Source organism: Notamacropus eugenii, chromosome 3 (assembly GCF_028372415.1).
Source record: "Notamacropus eugenii isolate mMacEug1 chromosome 3, mMacEug1.pri_v2, whole genome shotgun sequence".
NCBI lineage: Eukaryota > Metazoa > Chordata > Mammalia > Diprotodontia > Macropodidae > Notamacropus > Notamacropus eugenii.
This window is the reverse complement of record NC_092874.1, coordinates 205,408,276-205,429,059: the sequence shown is the minus strand read 5'-3', so window position 1 is coordinate 205,429,059 and position 20,784 is coordinate 205,408,276. Positions and strand designations below refer to the sequence as shown.

At 39.8% G+C, this 20,784-nt stretch overlaps 1 protein-coding gene across 1 annotated transcript in view; it reads left to right on the top strand.

Annotated features, from left to right (window-relative positions):
• Positions 1-20,784, top strand: part of CACNA2D4 (calcium voltage-gated channel auxiliary subunit alpha2delta 4) — a 165,078-nt gene that overhangs the window by 107,312 nt on the left and 36,982 nt on the right. The window contains exons 27-30 of the mRNA XM_072654129.1: positions 11,107-11,168; positions 13,195-13,209; positions 14,041-14,085; positions 14,371-14,433. Coding sequence (XP_072510230.1) covers positions 11,107-11,168; positions 13,195-13,209; positions 14,041-14,085; positions 14,371-14,433 — 185 coding nt within the window. The remainder of the gene's footprint in view (positions 1-11,106; positions 11,169-13,194; positions 13,210-14,040; positions 14,086-14,370; positions 14,434-20,784) is intronic.

The following is a 20,784-nucleotide window of genomic DNA, read 5'->3' as shown; positions in this document are numbered from 1 at the left end:
TATTGTCCAACCCATCTCTCTCTATCTTGCCCACACAAATGGCTTGTTATTTGATCTCAAAGAAGTCCTTACTGTAGCAAGGCAACCCTTCTATTTTCCCTTTTCTTTATTTGGCTTTGTCAAATGCTTTGCTAAAATTTAGGTAAACTATATCTGAATTCTCTTCCTTCTTTTCTTTCTCCTTTTTTCCCCCTTAAGTCCTTCCAAATTTCCCCTCCCCAAATTTCACTCTTTGGCCTTCTTATTTCCAAAACTCTCTTAAATCTCTTTTTCACTTTCTCCCTTTTCAGCTCCATATATCCTCCAAACAGAATACCCTCTTCACCTATCTCATTCTTTAAGACCTGATTCAAATGTCAACTTCTCAATAAAGCCTTTCTTAATCATTCCAGTCCAGAAGTGACCCACTATCCTGTGAAATTCCAGAGAAGTTTGTTTATACCACTAAAAATACATAGCATGTTTAGCTTGGATTACAATGATGTATATATTGTATTCTCTTGCTAACTTTTAAGATCCTGGAGAACAGGGACAGGGATACCATTATATTCCTCACAGCACCTAACACAGTGTTTTGAACATAGTCGGCGTTCAATAAATGTTTATTAAGGGAATGAATGAACAAGTGTTCATTAAGTTGGTACTATGTGCTTAGCACACAGGCTGGGTACCTGTGAGGATATAAAAAGACAATCTCTGCCTACAAGGGGATGAATTAAACTATAATTTTTGTCAAACTCTAAATTGTTGAACTGTTTCATCCACAAACAAGAGCTGGGAGGACGGAGGGGGATGAAAGGAGAAAATAGAGAGAAACAGAGTTGATTCCTCCTGGTGATGATCTCTGACAGAAGTCATTTCTCTGAGTGCAATCCCAGCTGTGTTGTTTTGTCATCTGCAATGACAACGGAACAGAGAGGTGACAGCCAGGACACAGAGCAAAGAAGCACATCTTGATAAGCAGTCTGCCGCCTCTGGTCTTATTGAGGCTTTTGTTAGGATGTCAGGGAGTGGGATGAAATCTTAAGGAATAGCTGCTTCAAATGAAAGAATGGGGGAACCATTCAAGAGAGGCCGAAGGGTGAGGGCAGGCAGGGGAACAAATGCCAAGAGTAAAGGAGCAATCTGGGGAGAGGAAGGAAGGGAGAAAGAGTCTGAGACAATTATCCTCCTGCATCATCCCACTGACAGGCTGGGAACTGGTGGTGGCGTACTAACAACCCACCATGAACATGCCTGAGCTGTAGAGATCAATCTCTTAATGACCCACTGGAGGTAGGGAGAAAACAGGGCCCGGAAAGATAAAGTGCCTCATGTTTCCCAAAGCCCTTTTGCCAAAGAAACTTGATTTCTCTTGCACCAAGAGTTATTAGCCTGTCTCTGAAGATAATAAAATGATGAATTCCATCTTTACACTGCGCAGCAGGAACACAGGATTTAACAGGAGGAAGGACTACACACACCCTTGGATTCCATCAAGGTGGTTGGCTCTATCAAAAGTCTGAAAATGACTAGCACAGAGCATGAATCAGGGCAAACTCCTAACCTGACTCCTGACCATGGCGTTGGGAAAGACATCTGACTTGCCTCTGTTTCTATGTTGGGAAATTAAGATATGCAAGGTGAGATTAGAGGTTGATTAGTAAAGTATAGACTTTTACATTCCAAGAGAATGAAGGAAACCTCATGATAGGAAGTTTTCTACATGGATTCATAAAATCTTAGTGCTGGGAAGGACTTTAGAGATCACCTAGTTCAAACCACAGCTAGATTTTACAAAAGGGGAAACTGAGGCCTAGAGATTTAATTGCTTCCCCAGTGACAAAGGTAGAATGAGAACCCAAGTCTCTTGATTTCAAATCTAAATGTCTTTCCAGTGAACCTCACTGTCTCTCTTCTAACACCTTTCCTTTAGAAAAACCCCATCTAAAGTATGACCACTCTTTCTTTTAAAAGGTGATATCCTCACAAACCCCTGGAACATGCCACCCTATTTTGGTCACCCATTCAAAAATCTAATAGTCATGACAGTCACTAAGTTATCTGTGTCCAATCTTCATTTCTCACTCGAGCATATTATCACTTTTTTGGTTCTTGAGGGAGGGAGAGGAGTGCAGCTATCTACCCAGAGAAGCTTCAGGTTCCTCTCTTTACCTCAGTTTCTACATTCCCATGGTCGTCTCCGAAACAGAGCTATAATCAAACTAAACTTTCAGTCAGGTTACTAGCTTCTAGTCCTGTTTCTGTAAGCTAGCAGTGTGACCTTGGGAAAGTCAGTCTCTCTCTCTCTCTCTCTCTCTCTCTCTCTCTCTCTCTCTCTCTCTCTCTCTCTCTCTCTCTCAAGTTTCTTTGCAAAAAAAGGAAACTGGATTAGAAGATTTCTAGGGCCCTTTGCAGCTCGAACACTGATTCTATGGACATTTGAAGCTCAAGTACCACGGGGAATAGACTTTGTCATAGTGTGAATATAGTTGAGACAGAGGGATGAATTAAATGATTTCTATCAGGTTCCTTTTAGTCCAAAAATTATATAATTCATCCTGAGACCAGACCACACCTCCCACACACCTATCAAGCTAAACCCAGGGTTGATCTGGGAAACAACAACAACAAAAATTATATAATTCTGTAGCTTGAATGGGACTCAATAAACAACAATTATTTATCAAGTACCTACTATGTGCAAGGAGCTAGGCATACAAAAACAAGGGTGAAACTGTTCCTGCCCTCAAGAAGCTTACATTCTGCTAGGGGAATAAAACATATGTCTGGATAAGTAAACCAAAAATATCGAAAAGTAATTTCAAGAAGTAGAGACACTAAGAACTAGAGGAATCAGGAAAAGCTTCACGTGGAAAGTGACCTGTACTTTGAAAGAAATTAGGGATTCTAAAAGGGAGAGGAAAGAAGGGGGTATTTCTGTCCCAGACATTGAGGAGCACCTGCAAAGGAAGGTGAAGGAGTAAGGGACAGAATCTCCTGTATGGAAAATAGTGGATCAGTTTGACTGAAATCAAATCAATCATATGAAATTATGCTAGAAAGGAAGGTGGGGATGAGATTGCTAGTGCCAGGCTGAGAATTTTTTATTTTGTTCTAGAGGCAATAGGAGACCACCGAAGTTATTTTTATTTGGATAGTGCCAAATATCTTAAAGGATGTGGTTCATATGCTTAGGTCCTGAGTGGGGCAGCCTCTGTGGTTGAGTCCATTCATGCAAAAGATTCTTACTTTTATGTAGTCAAAATTGTCTGTTTTATCTGATATAATTTCCTTTATCTCTTTTTTTTTTTTTTTTTGGTTAACAACTCTTCACCTTGCCGTAGTTGAAAAAAGTACCTGTTCCCATTTTCATTTAATTTTTTTTGTTTGTGGCATGACCTTTGACATTCAAGTTACATCTATTTTGATTTTATCATGTTATGTAGTGGAAGCTGTTGATCTAAACTGAATTTCTACCGTACTTCTTTATAGTTTTCCCAGAAATTGTTATCAAAAAAGGAGGCTTATCCCTCAGTAATTTATGGTCTTGAGTTTATGAAAAATAGAAGAATAAAGTAGAGAGAGCATAAAAGTCTGATATACAAATATATGACACTAAAGCCATTCCCCAGTCAGTCAAAGGATATGAACAGTTTTCAAAAGTGGAATTATAAACTCTAAAGTGTTGACAGTAAAAACATCAATCAGTCAATAATTGCTTAATATAAAATAAAAAATAAAACAAGTGCTTATTGTGTACCAGGCATTGAAATGCTAGAGATACAGAGAAAGAAATGAAACCATTCCTCACTTAAAGGGCCTTTCATTCTACCAGGGGACAAAATGTTTACCTATATAAGTATATACAAAATACATACAAGACAAGAAGACTAATTGGGAGGCTGCTCCATTAATCCAAGCAAGAGTTGATGAGGACCTGAACTAGGGTGTTTGGTTGTAGAGGTAGAGAAAGGGGCCAGATGTAAATGAGGTTGTAGAGCTTTTTAAAAATAAGAAGAAGAATGGTCAGTTCTGGAGGATCTATGGGATGACAGGCACACTAATAGTCAGTTGAAGTGTGAAGTGGTACAATTATTTTCAATTTCAATTTGGAATTATGTAAAAAAAAATTTTTACTAAAGTATCCAAACTCTTTGATCCAGTGATCCCTGTACTAAAAATATACCAAAAGGAAGTTTAAAAAATACAGGGAATAAAGGTCTAATAGATACCAAAATGTTAACAGAAATACTCTTCATGGTAGCAAAGAAATGAATGCCCATTGACTGGAGTATGGCTCAAAAATATTAAACCAACAACAATAGGATAGAATATAATAGAATATTATTGTGTAATTAGAAATTATTAACATGAAGAATTTGGAGAAAATTCTAAGATTTATAAGAACTAATTCTGGGTGAAATCTGTAGAAGCAATTGAACAAGATACGCAATGACTACAAAGATGGGAATCTTTAAATTACTAAAACAAAATCTAAATCTAAATAACCAAAAAATTATTGAAGGTCCTAGAATATGAATAATAAAGCACACCTAGTCACCTGCAATAGGGAGGTAAGGGACAGTGTCATGTGCAGTCACTATATTGAATATTTTCATTTTTGTCAAACAAAGAGTTGAGTCTGTGGTAGAAGGTGGGATGAGAAGTGACAGATACAAAGACAAACGAATAAATAAAATGTAGCTTGGTTGGTTTTTTTTAAAGAGGTCATTAGACCAAATTACTTTCAAGTTTCTTTTAACCTTAAGTCTATTATACTATATTCCTAATGATGTATCAAAGAGGTAGTATACAGGTAGAATCAACAAGACCTGGTAACTGATTGGATCTGGGAGGTAAGAAAGAGGGGAGGGGAGATTCAAGGACACAGTAATTCAGTCAAGCCAATAACAATTTCTAAAGTGCTTACCATGTGACAATTTTACAACACAAGCAGAAAAGAAAGACAGTCTTTACTTTCAGGTAACTTACATTCTAATCAGGAAAGACAACATATAAAAGGGGACTGAAAACGGAGAAGGTGGGTACCATTCGGGAGGGTGGGATGAAGTCTAGATTATGAAATATGGTTGTACTAGGCCCTTCCTCAAAATCAAGCTTCTGAAAAGAGCTCACCAATGAGAAAAGGGGACTACAGAGATGAGGGTAAAGAAAACTGAGTCATGGTGGAGAAGTCTGGAGAAAAAAAAAGAATCGATGAAAAAGCATTTATTAGCATCTACTACGTACCAAACGCACTATGTACTGAGTTGTAGATATGCAAATACAAAAAGAGCTCTTCCTCCTTGAGGAGACGAGGGAAAATGTACAAATAGGGCAATGGTGGCCAGGGAGAAGTATTTTGATTTGGAAAGGTATGATGAATGGGGCCATGGGAAAATTAATTGCTACACTCTTTCCAGAGTTGGAAAGTCAGGGAGGTGGGGGAATGGGACAGGGTCAGAGGGAAGACACAGTAATAAGCAGGGCAAATAGCAAGAAAATATCCAGAGCAAAATATGGAGCATGGCTAGGACTAGCTAAATATTGTGGGTCATGTGACATGCTCACCAATCAGGCTAGAAGCATGATCCCTTGAACTTGAGTATTTGGAAGATGGTAGCATCCTCAATGGAAGTAGAAAAGTTTGATGAGGGATGATCTTGGTGGGGATATAGTGAGTTCTATTGTATGGGAATTCAGGTGAATAAATGTAGCAGGCAGAAGTAACGTGCCTAGAGTTCAGGAGAAGGTTTAAGGCTGTCTGTATAAATTTAAATTTAGAAGTCATCTGCATAGATATGTAACAGAAACTATGGGACCTGATGACATCCCCAAAGGAAATAGCATAGAGAGGATCTAGGAAGAGTGGAAAGTAGTAAGAGGAGGATCCAGAAAAGGAGGCTTGGAAGGAATGGTCAGACAGGAGAAGTGCCAATAGAGAACAGTGTCAAGGAAGCTAAGGGCAGATGGAGTATCCAGAAAAGAGAGGCTGACAGATGGTCAGAGAAATCCCTAGCAAAAATTCTGACTTGTAACAAATCACATTTTGTGGTACATACACACACAGAGGCATATACACACATGCAGAAATTCATATGTGTACATGCATACACATGCATGTACACATACACACCAAAGCATATACACATGTACACATATACACACAAATTCATATGTGCACGTATACACATATATATACACAAACACTCACATTTCACTCCAAAATATAAAGAGTAAAAGCTGTTTAAAATTAACATAATTTAATATAATAACTATTATATTAAATAAATGTTATATAAATAATACTATAATTAATATTTAAAGCAGCCTTGAAAAGAATGAGAGGTCATAGGACCTTCAGTTTGAGGGTTACACATGGAAGGTTGGAGGAAGAGTTGTTGCCAGGTATCCATTTCCAGTCCCTCCCTATTCCCTAGCTGGCTTTTTGTTTTGGTTTTTGCCTTTTACCAGTTTAATATGATATTGTTTTTAATTTAATCTTTTGTTACATTTTAAGTTCCAAGCTGTCTCCTTTCCTCCCTCCCCACCCTGCACTAAAGAAGGCTACCATTTGACACAGAGATAGATAGACAGACAGACAGATAGTTAGATAGACTAGATAGACAGACAGACAGACAGACAGACAGACAGACAGACAGACAGACAGACAGACAGACAGACAGACAGACAGATAGATAGATAGATAGATAGATAGATAGATAGATAGATAGATAGATAGATAGACAGATGACAGAGAGAGAGAGAGAGAGAAAGATGTAAAAGCATGCTATACATACTTCTTTTTATTAGTTCTTTTTCTGGAGGTGGATAGCATCTTCCTTCATAGATCTGTTGTAGTTGATTTGTATATTTGTAATACTCAGAATAACTTGGTTGTTCACAATTATTCTTTGAACAATATTTCTGTTGCTATACACAACATTTTCTTGGTTCTGCTCATTTCACTCTTCGATATTTCATGCAAATCTTTCCAAATTTTTCTAAAATGAATTAGCTTATTTCTTATAGCATAGTAGTATTCTATCACAATCATAAATCACAATTTAATTCTCCAGTTGATGGGTAAACCCTCATTTTCCAGTTCTTTGCCACCACAAAAAGAGATCCTATAAATATTTTAGAACACATAGTGTTTTTTCCTTTTTCCCTGATCATCTTGGAAAACAGACCTAATAGAGGTATTGCTGTGTCAAAGGGAATACGTAGTTTTATAAGTCTTTGGGCACAATTTCTGATTGCTCTCCAAAATGCTTGGATCAGTTCATAGTTCCATCAACAATGTATTAATGTCCCAATTTTTCCACATCCCCTTCAACATTTCTAATTTTTTCCTTCTGTCATTTAGTCAATCTGATTGGTGTGAAATGACATCTTGAAGTTGTCATAATTTGCATTTCCCTAATGACTTAGAGCATTTTTTCTTATGACTATATATAGTCTGATATTTTTAAAAGATCATTGGAAAAGAGGAAAGGTACCTGAAGATTATAGAAGGAAATGTCCCAATTTTCAAAAAATGGGAAGAGAACAGATTCTATAAGTTATAGTCCCATAAACTTGGTTTTGATCCACAAAACTCCAGAAAGGATCATTAAAAAGGTGATTGATAATTACCTAGAAAGGGGAGTTGTAATTATAGAGAGACAGTATGACTTTATCAAGAACAAGTCATGCCGGACTAACTTCATTTCTTTTCTTTTTTTTGGACAGAATTACTGAACTAGTACATGGGGGAATGCTATGGATATAGTTCACCTAGATTTTAGCAAACATTCTGATAAATTGCCTCCTACTATTCTTGTGGAGAAGATAGAAAGGTTTGCACTGGATGATAATACAATGAGATGAATTAATAATAGATTGGATGTCTGGACTCAAAGAGTAGTTTTTAACAGTGCCATGTCAGTGCAACAGGAGGTGTCCAGTGGAGTAGCCCAGGTATCCACACTTGACTCTGAGCTGTTTAGCATTTTCAGTCAGTCGATCAAAAAGCATTTATGAAATACCTACTGGGTGCTTGTTCTAAACCCTGAGGCTACAAAGAAGGTAAGAGACAGTCCATGTTCTCAAAAAGCCAATCATGCAAAAACCACTTACAAACAAGCTATATACAGGATAAAAGGGAGATAATCTAGTGCCAATGAATGGGAAAGACTTCCTGTAGGAGGTGAGATTTTAGTTGGGATTTGAAGGAAGTCAGAAGAAGATGAGGAGGGAGATTAGGCATAAGGCACTGTCAGTGAAAACGCCTGGAGTCGGAAATGGGAGATCTTGTTCAAGAAACAACAAGGATGTCTGTGATCACTGCTACCCCCATCCTTCTCTAGGAAATCCCTACAGTGACTAGGTCTGACACCCATTTTAGAGGAACTGATTTGGGGCTAGAGGGGTTGGGGCAAAAACAAACCAAAACACCCTACAAGGAGAGCATGGCCCATGGCCCCTAACTCTGGAAATTCTCTTCATTTTTTATGGGATGATTGTCAAATTACCTCCCCAAAGCTTCGTATTCCTACCAGGCTATTATAACACAGAAGAAAGTGCTGGATTTCAAGTTAAGATGGGTTCAGATCTCATCCCTAAGAACTGCTAATTATATATGTTCATGGACACATCACATATCCTTTCTGAGCCTCTTATTTCGTACTTTTTACCTTATATAGGACTGTTATAAAGACAGTGCTTTGTAAAACTTAAAGTGTTATAAGAACCTAAGTCGTAATTATTCTCCACATGCTATTAACTCTCATTTACCCACAAAGATGAGTATGGATCCACCTGGCTAGCCACTAAAGAGAATCCTAGAATGTTAGAGCTGAAAGAGACCTAAGAGGTACAGAAATGGTCTGGTAGATAGGTCATTGGATTTGCTATTTGTATTTGTATATGTATTTGTATATATATATTTGTATATGTATTTGCTGTTTGACCCTGGGCAAATAACCTGTTTGCATCTCAGTTTTCTTAACTACAAAAAGTTGAGATGTGATTCCCCACCCCTGCGCTAGCCTCTAAAGCCCCTTTCAGCTCTAAATCCTCAATCATCTATCGAACCCTTTCATTTTACACATAAGGAAAAAATCTCAGAGGAGGTAAAGGATTTGCCCATAGCGACACAGCAGAACTCTGGACTCCTGACTCTTGGCAAAGTGATCTGTCCCCAGCTCCATGCTGTAGCTCTGAGCCTAAAAGAAAAGGCAAAAAATCCTACAGTCTTTCCATTCTATTGTTCCCGGATTTTCCTGAGCCTCCTTGTAGACATATTTCTTAATGTGTCTTCAGCAGGTAGATGTGTGAGTTGGAAGGCACTGGTGAGTGGGGTCCAATAGAATGCAGTCTGTGTAGTGCTGTATTCATTGTCATTCAGTGAGGAGGGCCCTTCTGTGTTCATTGAGGCAGATCCTGAAAATGATCAAGTCAGAGAAGTGGTACAGCTTTGAATGCACCAGAGTCATACTGAGTGCTGTGGGTCTCACTGCCTAGAAGGTAGGGTACATTTACCCCTCCCTGCAGGGTTCTTCAGTACCCTTGAAGGGTACTGGGGTGTGTCTAGGCTGTGTGCAAAAAGCTCCAGCCCCCAGCGATGTTGTTCCCTCAATTGTAGGGGGTGCTCCCCCATGGGATGCCAAGGACCTCCATTGCATGCCAGGCCATCTCCAGTCATCCTCACTTTTGCCCTGCTACTGGACCTCAATGACTCTGGAAGAGAGAGGGAGACTGATGACTTTGTACTATTCTGATTCACTTAAATCCAATTCATACACAAGACAAAAACATCACTCTGTGATGGATCCTCTTTGAAAACAAAGAAGGAACAAAATGGCACGAATTAATAGAATTTCCTTTGGATACATTGAGCACAAGCTACACTCATCTTGTTCATGTCTGCCACCGTTTTAGAACAATAAAATTTATTTCTCAATAATTAATTTGTTTCTCAATAATTGGCTTTCTCAACCCAAATGTCCAAAGTCGTCATGCAAAGCCTTCATGGCCAAAGCACAAAATGGATGGGACATCACTACTTGCTTCCTGTCATTGTGTGAAGGATCCGTGACAGTCTAGTATGTCTCTCCATTGTGTAGCTCCAACTTCTGCCGTTATAACAGTAAAGTTCCTTCCAAGAAATGAAATTAAGCCCTGAGAGTCAACCCTTTATTTTTTTGTATTATTTTTTTAATTCCTTCATCATGCATCTGGTCTAGCCACCAATCATCCAAGGATAGTTGAGGCAAAGAATATTGGACTGCTGCAATAAGATTCAGGCACACTGGTGCCATGCCTCCAGATAGAAGCTCTAAGCCTGACTGCTCTTATGTTAATTAATAGGCTTATAATAGTTTAGGTGAGAGGTGATGAGGGTCCAAAATTATAGTAGTCACATGAGTGGAGAATAAGGAATTGGCAACTGATTGTATAGGGTATCCCAAAATTCTTAGTGAAGTTTAAGCTGTCAAAGTGATGGGGTTTGAGATAGAATAGGTTTGAAATAGGGCTGAGGATGACTCCAAGGTTGTGAACCTGAGTGGCTAGAAGGATGGGAGCATCTTCAACAGAAATAGCTAAGTTACAATATCACATAACCTATAAGGACCTCAGTTTCTTCAATGGTACAATTCAGGGGTAGGGGCGGGCATATTAGATGATGTCTAATAGCCCTTCCACATCTAAAGTTGCATGACTCTAACTTTTAGTCAGGCGCTGCCAGAGTGAAGAAAAGATTCACACCATATTACTTAAAGTTTTGTCAACTGTCTTCTTGAAGAGCATTTCCTGCTCATTCTTCTTCAGCTGGGGGAAGACTACAAGTCTTCTTTCTCCTTTTTGTTTCTCCCTGCCCATAAGCACCACCTGGACTTTTTACTCAAAGTCTGACTCAACTTTTCCTCACAAAATGTCTTCTAGGAAAATGAACTTCCCTAGCATTTCCATTTGAATCAGTCACTTCCCTTTCTTACCTTCATTTCTTTTTTTCTCTCTCATCCTCCCTTGTCCTACCTGCCCCTAAACTCCCTCCAATCTTCCCTTTCCTGCCCCCAATCCTCAACCACACACATTTATACTTCTTGTCCTCCCTCCCTCTTCCTGCTGCCCCTATAGCGGTCGGTGTGCAAATGAAGCTAGAATTACTACAACGAAAATTCTGGGCAGTAGTGAACCAGGTAAGTAATATGGTCCCAAGGGCTGGACTCAGGTTTAGCAATTGTTAGAAATATCACCCTACTCAAGGAGTAGAGGTGGGGTTGGGAACAGAAGGAAGAAGCCTTAGAAATAGAGTGAGTTTAAAGGGAAAGATAATGAGCTCTCTATGAACATGTAAGTTTAAGATACTTATGGGACAGATATGTACAGCAGAGTTGACGGTGTAGAACTGTAGGGCTGGATATATAGGTCTGGAAGTCATCTGGATGGAGGTGATAATTAAATTCATGAGATAATTAAGAACACCAAGGAAGAGAGTATAGAATATTATACTACAGAGAGAAGAAAGCATAAGATAAGATCTTAGGGGATACCCATACCAATGGGACAAGACTTAGATGACATTTAGCAACAAAAAAAGCTGAGAAGCCATCAGAAAGATAGGAGGAAATCACACAAGTATCCTGAAAACCAAAGAAAAAGAAAGTAGGACAGAGTAATATAGAATAGAATAATGACAACATCTACAGAAAGGCCTAGAAGGATGAATACTAAGAAAATGCCATCATTTGGCCATTTAAATTGTTGGTCACCTTGGAGAGAGCAGTTTCTGTGGAATGGTGGTGGTCAGAAACCAGACTGCAAGGGGTTAAGGAGTGGGAGTGAAGGGAAAAGAAGCTAGGAGAGTGAGCATCTATGGAGTCTGGCTGTGAAAGAGATGTGCAGCTTGAAGGGATGGTAGGATAAAGAGAAGAGCTCTTAAGGGTAAGAGAGATCTAGGCAAAAAGGGAGGAGCCAGTATATAAAAAGAGAGATTGTTTGGGGATGGGAAGGTGATAGGGGGAATGATTAAAGAAGTGTGCTCCCAGAGATTTGGAGAGGAAAGCAGAATCAATGCTGTAAATTGAAATTTTGATCTTGCCAAGGTCGAGACACATCTTTCTCAGAAACTAGATCTCAGGAGGTGGGAATGGTGGATGCTGTTAGAGGGATTCTAAGAACAGAATAGAGAAGAAGAAGCTCATGAAGAATGGTTTCTATTTTCTAAAGCAGGAGGCAAAGTCCCAGGAATTGGGGTAACCATTTGTCTAGATGTTGGAGAGGGGGTTCCTATTCAGATATGAATTGGACTAGATGGCTTCTGAGATCCCTTTCTACTATGAGATTCTTCAATTCTATGTCTCTATTAGAAGTCTCAGAGAGTTTTACTGCTATTTCATTTGGCCAATGAGCTCTGAGTGATGGTGAAAGACACTCCTAAGTATGGCCGCTGGGTGGTGCCATAGATAGAGTACCAGGTCTGGAGTCAGGAAGACTCAATTGCCTGAGGTCAAATCTGTCCTCAAACACTTCTAGCTGTGTGACCCTGGGCAAGTCACTTAACTCTGCCTCAGTTTCCTCATCTGTAAAATGATCCAGAGAAGGAAATGGCAAATCACTCCTGTATCTCTGCCAAGAAAACCACAAATGGGGTCATGAGGAGTTGAATACAATTGAACAACCACAGAAAGTACAGATATTCATGTAACATGTTGGGAGGAAATGAGATACCGAATAGGAATGAAGCCCAAATCTGATGAAAATATAGGCCATACATAGATAGCCTCATCTAGGAACACTCTGAGCCAGTTTGGAGAGACAGAAAGACATGTGGCTCTGGCTACTATGCCCGAGTCTACCCCAAGGTTGACTGATCAGGTAGACCAAGGCAGGTATCCACTGAGTCAGTGTCAAAAGTGGAGAGAGGAAGGATCCTCACTGGAAGCCAACTGTCATTATTGTCTCCAAAAGTACTAATATGAGGACAGCACTGTATACAGTGGGGGCGCAGTCCACTTTGGGGTTTTGTTCTGTGTTACTCCCTCTCCTGTCTCAGCTCTTCCCTTGTCATACTTGAGTGCTGGGATGACCTTTATTCTCTACCAGTGCTTTTTAGACAGAAGTTCCATGGAGAGTGACTAATGAATTTTCTCTCTCCCATCTCTCGGCTCTCTGATCCTGGTCTCTGGGTTGATACCTTCCTTGAATCCTTTGTCTGTTACCCAGTCAAGTAACCTGGATGTAAGTAAATGGGTACTAATGACTTTGAATTCCCCTCTCTTTTCTGCCCATCACACCATAGATCTTTTCCATATACAATATATACACATCCAACATGCCCCATCATGAAGACAAATTGTTAATCTCCATGCCTGAGAAGCAGGCATCTTACCAAAGTGATGATGGTAAAAATGTTCCCTTTAGCCTTCCATTAATCTATATGCCCCACCCTTTCTGATGTCCCCATTATCAGTCTCCCTATTGTTCTATTTTTATTTATCCTCAACCTTCATATGATTCTCATTTTCCTCCGACACAACAGGTCTTTCACCTCCTTCCCTCTCCAGTTTCCTTCAGGCCTTTGTGTCTTTCCCCATAAGTTTTCTCCCTCTCCTCTTCCACTTGCTCCAAAGATTCTCTGGGTGTTTGCTTCTAGTCCTCACTTAGGAAAGGTTTAAGAGACTCTGGCACTATAGGGAAATGGTCAAAGGTGTGGAGGGTGGACAGAGAAGTAGATGTGGGGGGAAAGAAAGTTGGGGAGATGAAACAGTCTATTTTAGCTGAGATATATTCAACCCATCAGCCTTGAATAGCAGGGGGAAAGTACCTTAATCCTACAAGTTACATGTCATGATTTCTCACCTTGATGCTAGGTATCTTTCCTGGTATCTGGAAATGGCTCATGAGTAGATACCATCCTTTATCTTTCAGGGTGGGCCAGAGTTGTATAAGAAAAGTCTGGGCCTCTAGAGTTAGGGTGATTTCACCAGGGAGAGTCATTCCCCAATAATGTCACATGTGTAGCACTTGAAGGAGTACAGGCACACACATGTCTTTTTCTTTTTCTTCTAGTGCAACCAAGTGGATGGGATCTGCTCGCTAAGTTGCCAGGACAGTGTGAGTTCCTCCCACGAATTTCCCAGAGCATAAAGGGTAGGGGTAGAACTCATCACAGAATTACTATGAGTTACATGGACCCAAGTACTCACAAAAGGCTGAGTTCTCTCTTTGAATACCCCTACCTCCACCCCAATGCTGTAGAACTGATTAGGGTAATGAGGTGAAAGGGGTGAAGCTCATTTCTAGAGTTCCAAACTCCTACCTGGGGAGAAGGAATTGGCAAATTAGGAATCTTCTAATCAAATTTGACCATCAAAAGGGTATTTCTTCTCCTTCCCCCAGGACATGGACTGCTTTGTCATAGACAACAATGGATTCATTCTTATCTCCAAGAGATCAGAAGAGGTAAGCAAGAAGAAGAAGCAGAAACCTGGAAGGAGGAGGAAAGTAGAGAGTGGGAGTTGAGGAAAGAGGAGGTTTCCACCAATTTCTGCATATTCAAAGGAAAACTATCTTTTGGTTCACTCTAGATCTAGTAAATTACTAAAAATGTGAATTCCCTTCTTGGGACTACAGGGATGGAGAAGGGGCTTGATCTAAACTGGGAGACATATATCCCCCCACAAGAAAAAAGTAAACCCCCCTGCACCTAATCAACCAGGCTGACCCAAATCTCTGCATTCTCTAAAACCACTGAATTTGACAAAATTAAAGCATCAAAATATTCTCTGGACATAAACCAAACTGGGGTGAGTTCTGGGGTAAGGAACTTTGCCAAATGCATGCTATTGGTATCCTAGTATGGAGAAAACTACAGAGAAGTACCCACTTATGTGTATCAAAGTCTTGACCAAGTATCAACTTTGTGCTCGCTGAGTTAATGCTTTGGATTAGCCAAAAGAGGCCTATAAAGCTTGGGTTGCCTTAAGAAATTATGGCCCAGTATAGATAGAAACAAAGACCATGCCAAGGGAGCAAACCCCTGGGAAAAATCCAAGTCATACTCCTGCTGATTTCTTACAATTCCTGGACTTAGTTTAGCCATCATTTTCCTTTCAGTAAATGCTGTACTCCTTCCCACCATCCTCTTAGTAAGTCACTACCCTCCCCCATCAAGCCTTTACAAACAAACAAATAAACAAACAAACAAACGAAAAAGAAGCCTATCCAGCCCCATCTACCTGCCACCATGTGACAAAACTATTTGGTGAGAGTAGAGAAAATAATAATCACTCTTGTTCAAACTGCACTTTAGAATTTACAAAGCCTTTTCCTCACTATAATCCTGGGAGGTAGACTAGGCAAGTATTATCATCCTCTTTTTTATATCTGGATAACTCAGTGGATTTGTGATTTCATTAATGTGGGCACTCCTTCCAATGATACAGGCCTGCCTTCTTTATCTCTTTATCCACTTGGCTTTTCCCATGTAGATGTTAAGACTCAACTGTCGTGGATCTGTAGGAGTTCCATTTTAGGCCAAGCATACTAGTGGAAAATTCTACTGAGGGTTGCTGATGCTGGGCATCCCTTGAGTTTTAGAATTCTGAAGTATGGTAGGTCAACCCAACTGAGTGTCTGCAAGTGAGTCTGATGAGACCTTGAATAGAGTAAGCCCTTGGAAATTGAGGGTTACTAGGCTGCCTTTAGAGAGGTGCACTAGAACAGGTTGAAAATCCAGGGGGATGGGGGTAGGGAGGAAATAGAAAAAGACAGAGAGGAGAAATAAAAGAGAGAGAAGACTGAAGAGTTGGAGGAAAGAGAGGAAGACAGAGAAAGAAGAAGAAGGAGAAGAAGAAGAAAAGAGAAGAGAGAGAAGGAAGGAAAGAGGAGAGAAAAAAGAGGAAAAATAGAAGATAAAGGAGAGAAGACTGAAGAGGGGGAGGAGAGAGGGAGGGAAAGAAAGAGAGGGAAAGGGAAAGCATGAAGAGAGAGAGAGAGAGATTTCATAGATTAAGAAACTGAAATTCAGAGAAGTTTAAGTGACTTACACAGAATCACACCTTTGAAAAGTGACAGAGCTAGGTTCAAATATAGATATTCTGGCTCTGCTTTTGAATGGTGTTTAACACTTTTTGTCAATGGCTTTAAGACATTTGTATTCTTTCCAAAGGACTGTGCTGCTCACACCCTCCCTGATACCCATTGATACTCATCTAAACGAAAATCACCAATTATGTGATACATGACCTTTCTGCTATCTGAATAGAAAAAGGAAAGCTAATTTTATTATTTTTACTCAGTAGCAAGGGCTATGGTGCTGCTGATACACTTCCTTGACATGAGAGCTGATCACTGCCTCTGTAGACCATCCATGTTCTTTGCCTTCTCTCTTAATTTTCTTACCTCAGTGCCTCTTCTGACTTTTTGTTCCTTAGTGTTCCTTAAGAGGGCAAGAGGAATAAAAAGTCTCCAGTCCATCTGGGTGCTTGTCAATAGCTCTGGAAGAAAGGCGCTCCTGAAGTAGTCAGAGCCCAGGGCTCATTGTCTTGCTGCTCTCTTCATAAGCAATTGAGCTGGTTGAGCCTCCAACTTTTCTTGAGTATGAAAAGATTTCTTTGCACCTGAAAACTTCCTTGGTCTTTCATATTTCTGCCCCTTAAGACCTTCAACCTTAATGAAGTCTAAACCTGGCACATAATATTACTATTAACTAGGGATTTTAGTCATTAGTGGTCTTTTGATCCCCTCTTAGGACCTTCAGTGTCCTCATTTATAAACTGAAAATAGTCCTTGAACTACCTATCTCAGAGGAAAGCTTGGCATACCGATGGAGTGCTGTACTTGAAGTCAAGAAGACCTGGGTTCAAATCCCTCATCAGAAACTAGCTTTGTTTGACCCTGGACTTTAACCTCAGTTCCTGTGATAAAATGAAGGGGTAGAACAGATGGCCCCTACGGTCCCTTCTACCTTTGAATCCATGATCCAAGCTAATGCATCATTTCTTCATCAATCAAATGAGTGTGATAATAATCTATCCAAATAGGGTATAGATAAATAACCTCACTAGGTTATTTTGAGATTCAAATGATATTATTATTATTATTATTAAAAATTAGCAATATTTAGACTATTATTGGGCTGTCTTTCATAAAGGGGCTATGTGGAAGCAGATAAATTACTGAACTTAAAAATCGGAGATCCTGTGTTCAAATCCTGGCTCTGCCAACATACTAGTTGTGAGACCTTGGATGAGTCACTTTGCTCCCCTGAGCCTCAGTTTCCTCATTTGTAAAACAAAGGGCTTAGATTACTCTCTAAAGTTGCTTCCAGTTTAAAATCCTAAAATTCTATGATTTAGGCTTCTTACAGGAGTGTGATGTAGCAGAAGCCTACCTCAAGTGTTAACTGGGTGGGTGAATTTCAACAACATACTTTTTTTCAGAGTCTCAGTTTTCTTGTGTGTGAAATTGGACTAACAATGCCTGTAGTAGTAGCTACTTCACCTGACTGCTGTGAGGATCAAATGAAATGGTATATTTAAGTCCTCTACAAACCATAAAGCACTTTATATTATTCAGCTATTATCATCATTATTGTTCTAGGTCCCAAAAAGCATAAAGCTCCATGGTGTAGAGGAAACTTGAGAGGGAGAAACCGAAACACTGTTGGACATCAGGGGTTTGAATGTCATTGATCTAGCCTCTTGAATAGCCTGGGAAAGAGAGGGAAGTGCAGAACCCAGTTTGATATGGTAAAATCAAAATTCACTCTGGTGTCAGGGGCCCTTTCCTAAGGAAGCCATTTGTGTATGGGAAATGGATTTCAGATTTCAACTCAAGGTAAAGAGAGAACCACTTAACAAAGGGAGCTGTCCAAAACTGGAATAACATGTCTCTAATAGTAAGTTCTCTGTCAGTGGAAGTGTTTTAACAGAGGATGGATAATAGCTGTCAAGGACGGGGATCATGAAGATTGGAGTAAATGATCATTTAGATGCCTTCCAACTTCATGATTCTATGATTTTGTACTCTTTTCAAGACATCCTATATTTACTGGTATAACAATCACTCTTGCATCATTGCTTTATTCTTATTTGGGAGCTGAATAAAAAAAAAAGACTAACAACAAAGAACAGGCTGAATAAGTGTGTTTTTTATGCAAGGAAATGTTTCCTTCCCACCTCACCATGTCTTCTACCTTTTGCCATTTTTATCCCCATTTTATCATCATTACTTCCATTTCCTATTGCCTTCTCTGCTCTCTCCTCTTCCTTCTCTGCTGCCTGCCAGCCCTGCCTCCTGCCAGATGTTCCCTGATTCTTGATACATATCTCACTGTCCACTGAAAGTTTCTCACAGTGGCTGCCAAATCCTATTACTCGAAAACCACATAAAAAGTGTGGTCTTTATGCAAGAAGATATGTATCATTACAGGTTCCCTTTTGTCACCTGGCCAAACCATGCCTTAACAATTAAATCAGTCTTGGGTCTGCTCCCTCTTCATCCTCCTCCAAAATGAACATGAGAGTTATTTTTAGAAGGCTAACCTCGGGTGGCTCAGTTACTTCTTAGCTCTTGTCCTTGGCCAAGTCACAACGCTTTTCTGAACCTGTTTCCTCTTATATGAGGTGGGGATAATAATGTCAATGCTACCTACCCCCCAAAGGGTTGTAGTGAGGAAGGTGAGAGGGGATGCACAGGTGATGATGGAAAGAATGCAATTAACATATGATAAAACATCTGTGACTAGTCCTGTAATTAACAGTTAGGGCCCCCCTGAAAGAGACAGCTGTCTGCATTGTCAAGTGCAAAAACTGATAAACCCTTTCTGAAATGTTAGGACAGAGATACTGCTTGTGGAATAAGAATAGATTGGCAGGTAGCTAATGGGAAAAGCCAGAAGCAAGGAATAATAGATGACATTTATATTATTTTTGACAGTTACAGCTAAACAAAAAAGGAGTTCAAATCCTGCCTCGAACACTTACTAGCTGTGTGACCCTGGGCAAATCACTTAACCTCTGTTTGCCTCAGTTTCCCCAACTATAAAATAGAGATAATGACAACACCTACCTCCAAGGGTTATTGTGAGGATCAAATGAGACAATATTAGTAAAGCGTTTGGCACGGTGCCTGGCACCTAATAAGCGTTATATAAATGCTTGTTTCCTTCCTTCTTTTGTACATACTGGCTGATTTGGAATCATAGATTTAGAGCTGAAAGGAAACTTAGAAACCACCTAGTCTAACTCTCATTTTGTACCTCAGATAGTAAGTGGAAGAGGCAAGATTTGAAATGAAGTCCTCTGCCTCTAAATCAAGCACAATTTTTGCTATATTATGCTCATCCCTAATGCCTATGGTCTTTTTAGAGACATTTCAACATCACCTAGTCCAACTACCTAATTGTACAGGTTCAGTTCAATTCAACAAACATTTATTAAGTATTTGTGTTAGACACTGAGGAAAGATAAAATAGGTAAGGTATGATCTCTTCCTTTCCAGAGCTGACAGTGCAGGATAATATACACCAATAATAGGAAATCATACATCAAGGGTAAACAAAGTATTATGGGAGGTACAAAGGGAGAAAGGCAGCTAACTTCATGGAGAAATATAAGGGGCAGTAGAGGGGACATTCCAAGCATAACAAAGAGTGTGAGCACAGTCATGTACAAGAGAGAGCCTGTCATCCAACTTTATTGGAGTATAGTATACATGGAGAGGAGTATAACAAAAGGCAAGAAAGTAAAAGGTGGTATCAAATTGTACATGGCCTTGAATGCCATGCTAAGGAGTTCACACTGTGTTAGCAGAGGAGTGATATGACTGGAAAATCAGTCTGGACACTACTGTATGTGGACAGGTGGTAGCTGGGCAACTACGTAGCATAGTGGACAGAGCTGTGGCCCAGAAGTCAGGAGGACCAGGGTTCAAATTCGGCTTCAGACACTTGACCCTGGGCAAGTCACTTAACTCTGTTTGCCTCAGTTGTGAAATGAGCTAGAGAAGGAAATAGTAAACCACTCCAAGTATCTTTGCCAAGGATACTCCAAATGATATCCTGAAGCATTAGACACAACTGGAACAACCAAAAAACAACAGACGTGGTGATGATTGTTTCATGGAGTTACATGTGACTTGGATACAACCTCAATGATTTAGTCCAACCCATATCTGAAAGGAGTCCCCATCATGACACACCCAGCCTCTGTTTGACAACTAAGGAAAAGGATAACACCTCTGAAAGCACCAGATAGTCCCAGTGGGTCAGGAATTTTGTCCTAAGTTTGCTTCTTATCAACTTCAGCATAGCTCTTAGTTCCACCTTCTTGAGTTAAACAAAACAAGGCTAATTGTTTTTTCCACAAGTGACAATGTGCTACTCTGAACCTGGGCTCACTTAAAGCTTCCCAGCAGTGGTCAGAGTTGGGTCAGATCCCTTCTGCCATTTTGTCTACCTCCCTGTTTTCCAAAGTAAATGATCAGCCAACCAAAGAGCTGTGGATGGGGAGGATATACCATGGCCTAATTAACAAAAATTCTTAATTCCAGCTCAACTTGTAGGATTTCATCCTGGCTCTTCTCATCTATATTTTTTTTTTTATATTTTCTCATCTATATTCCTCCATAGTTTCTCCACAAAAGTTACACCCAACTACCTAAAGAATGTTGGAGTTCAATTTTTGTGTCAGGGAAGGCTAAAAGTGCCATGCATCTTCCCAAATGCATTCTAGCCAGCTCATCCTTCTGTGTAAGAAGTGATAGAAAAGTATCATCCAAGAAACGAATGCCCGGAAAAGGAAATGGGCT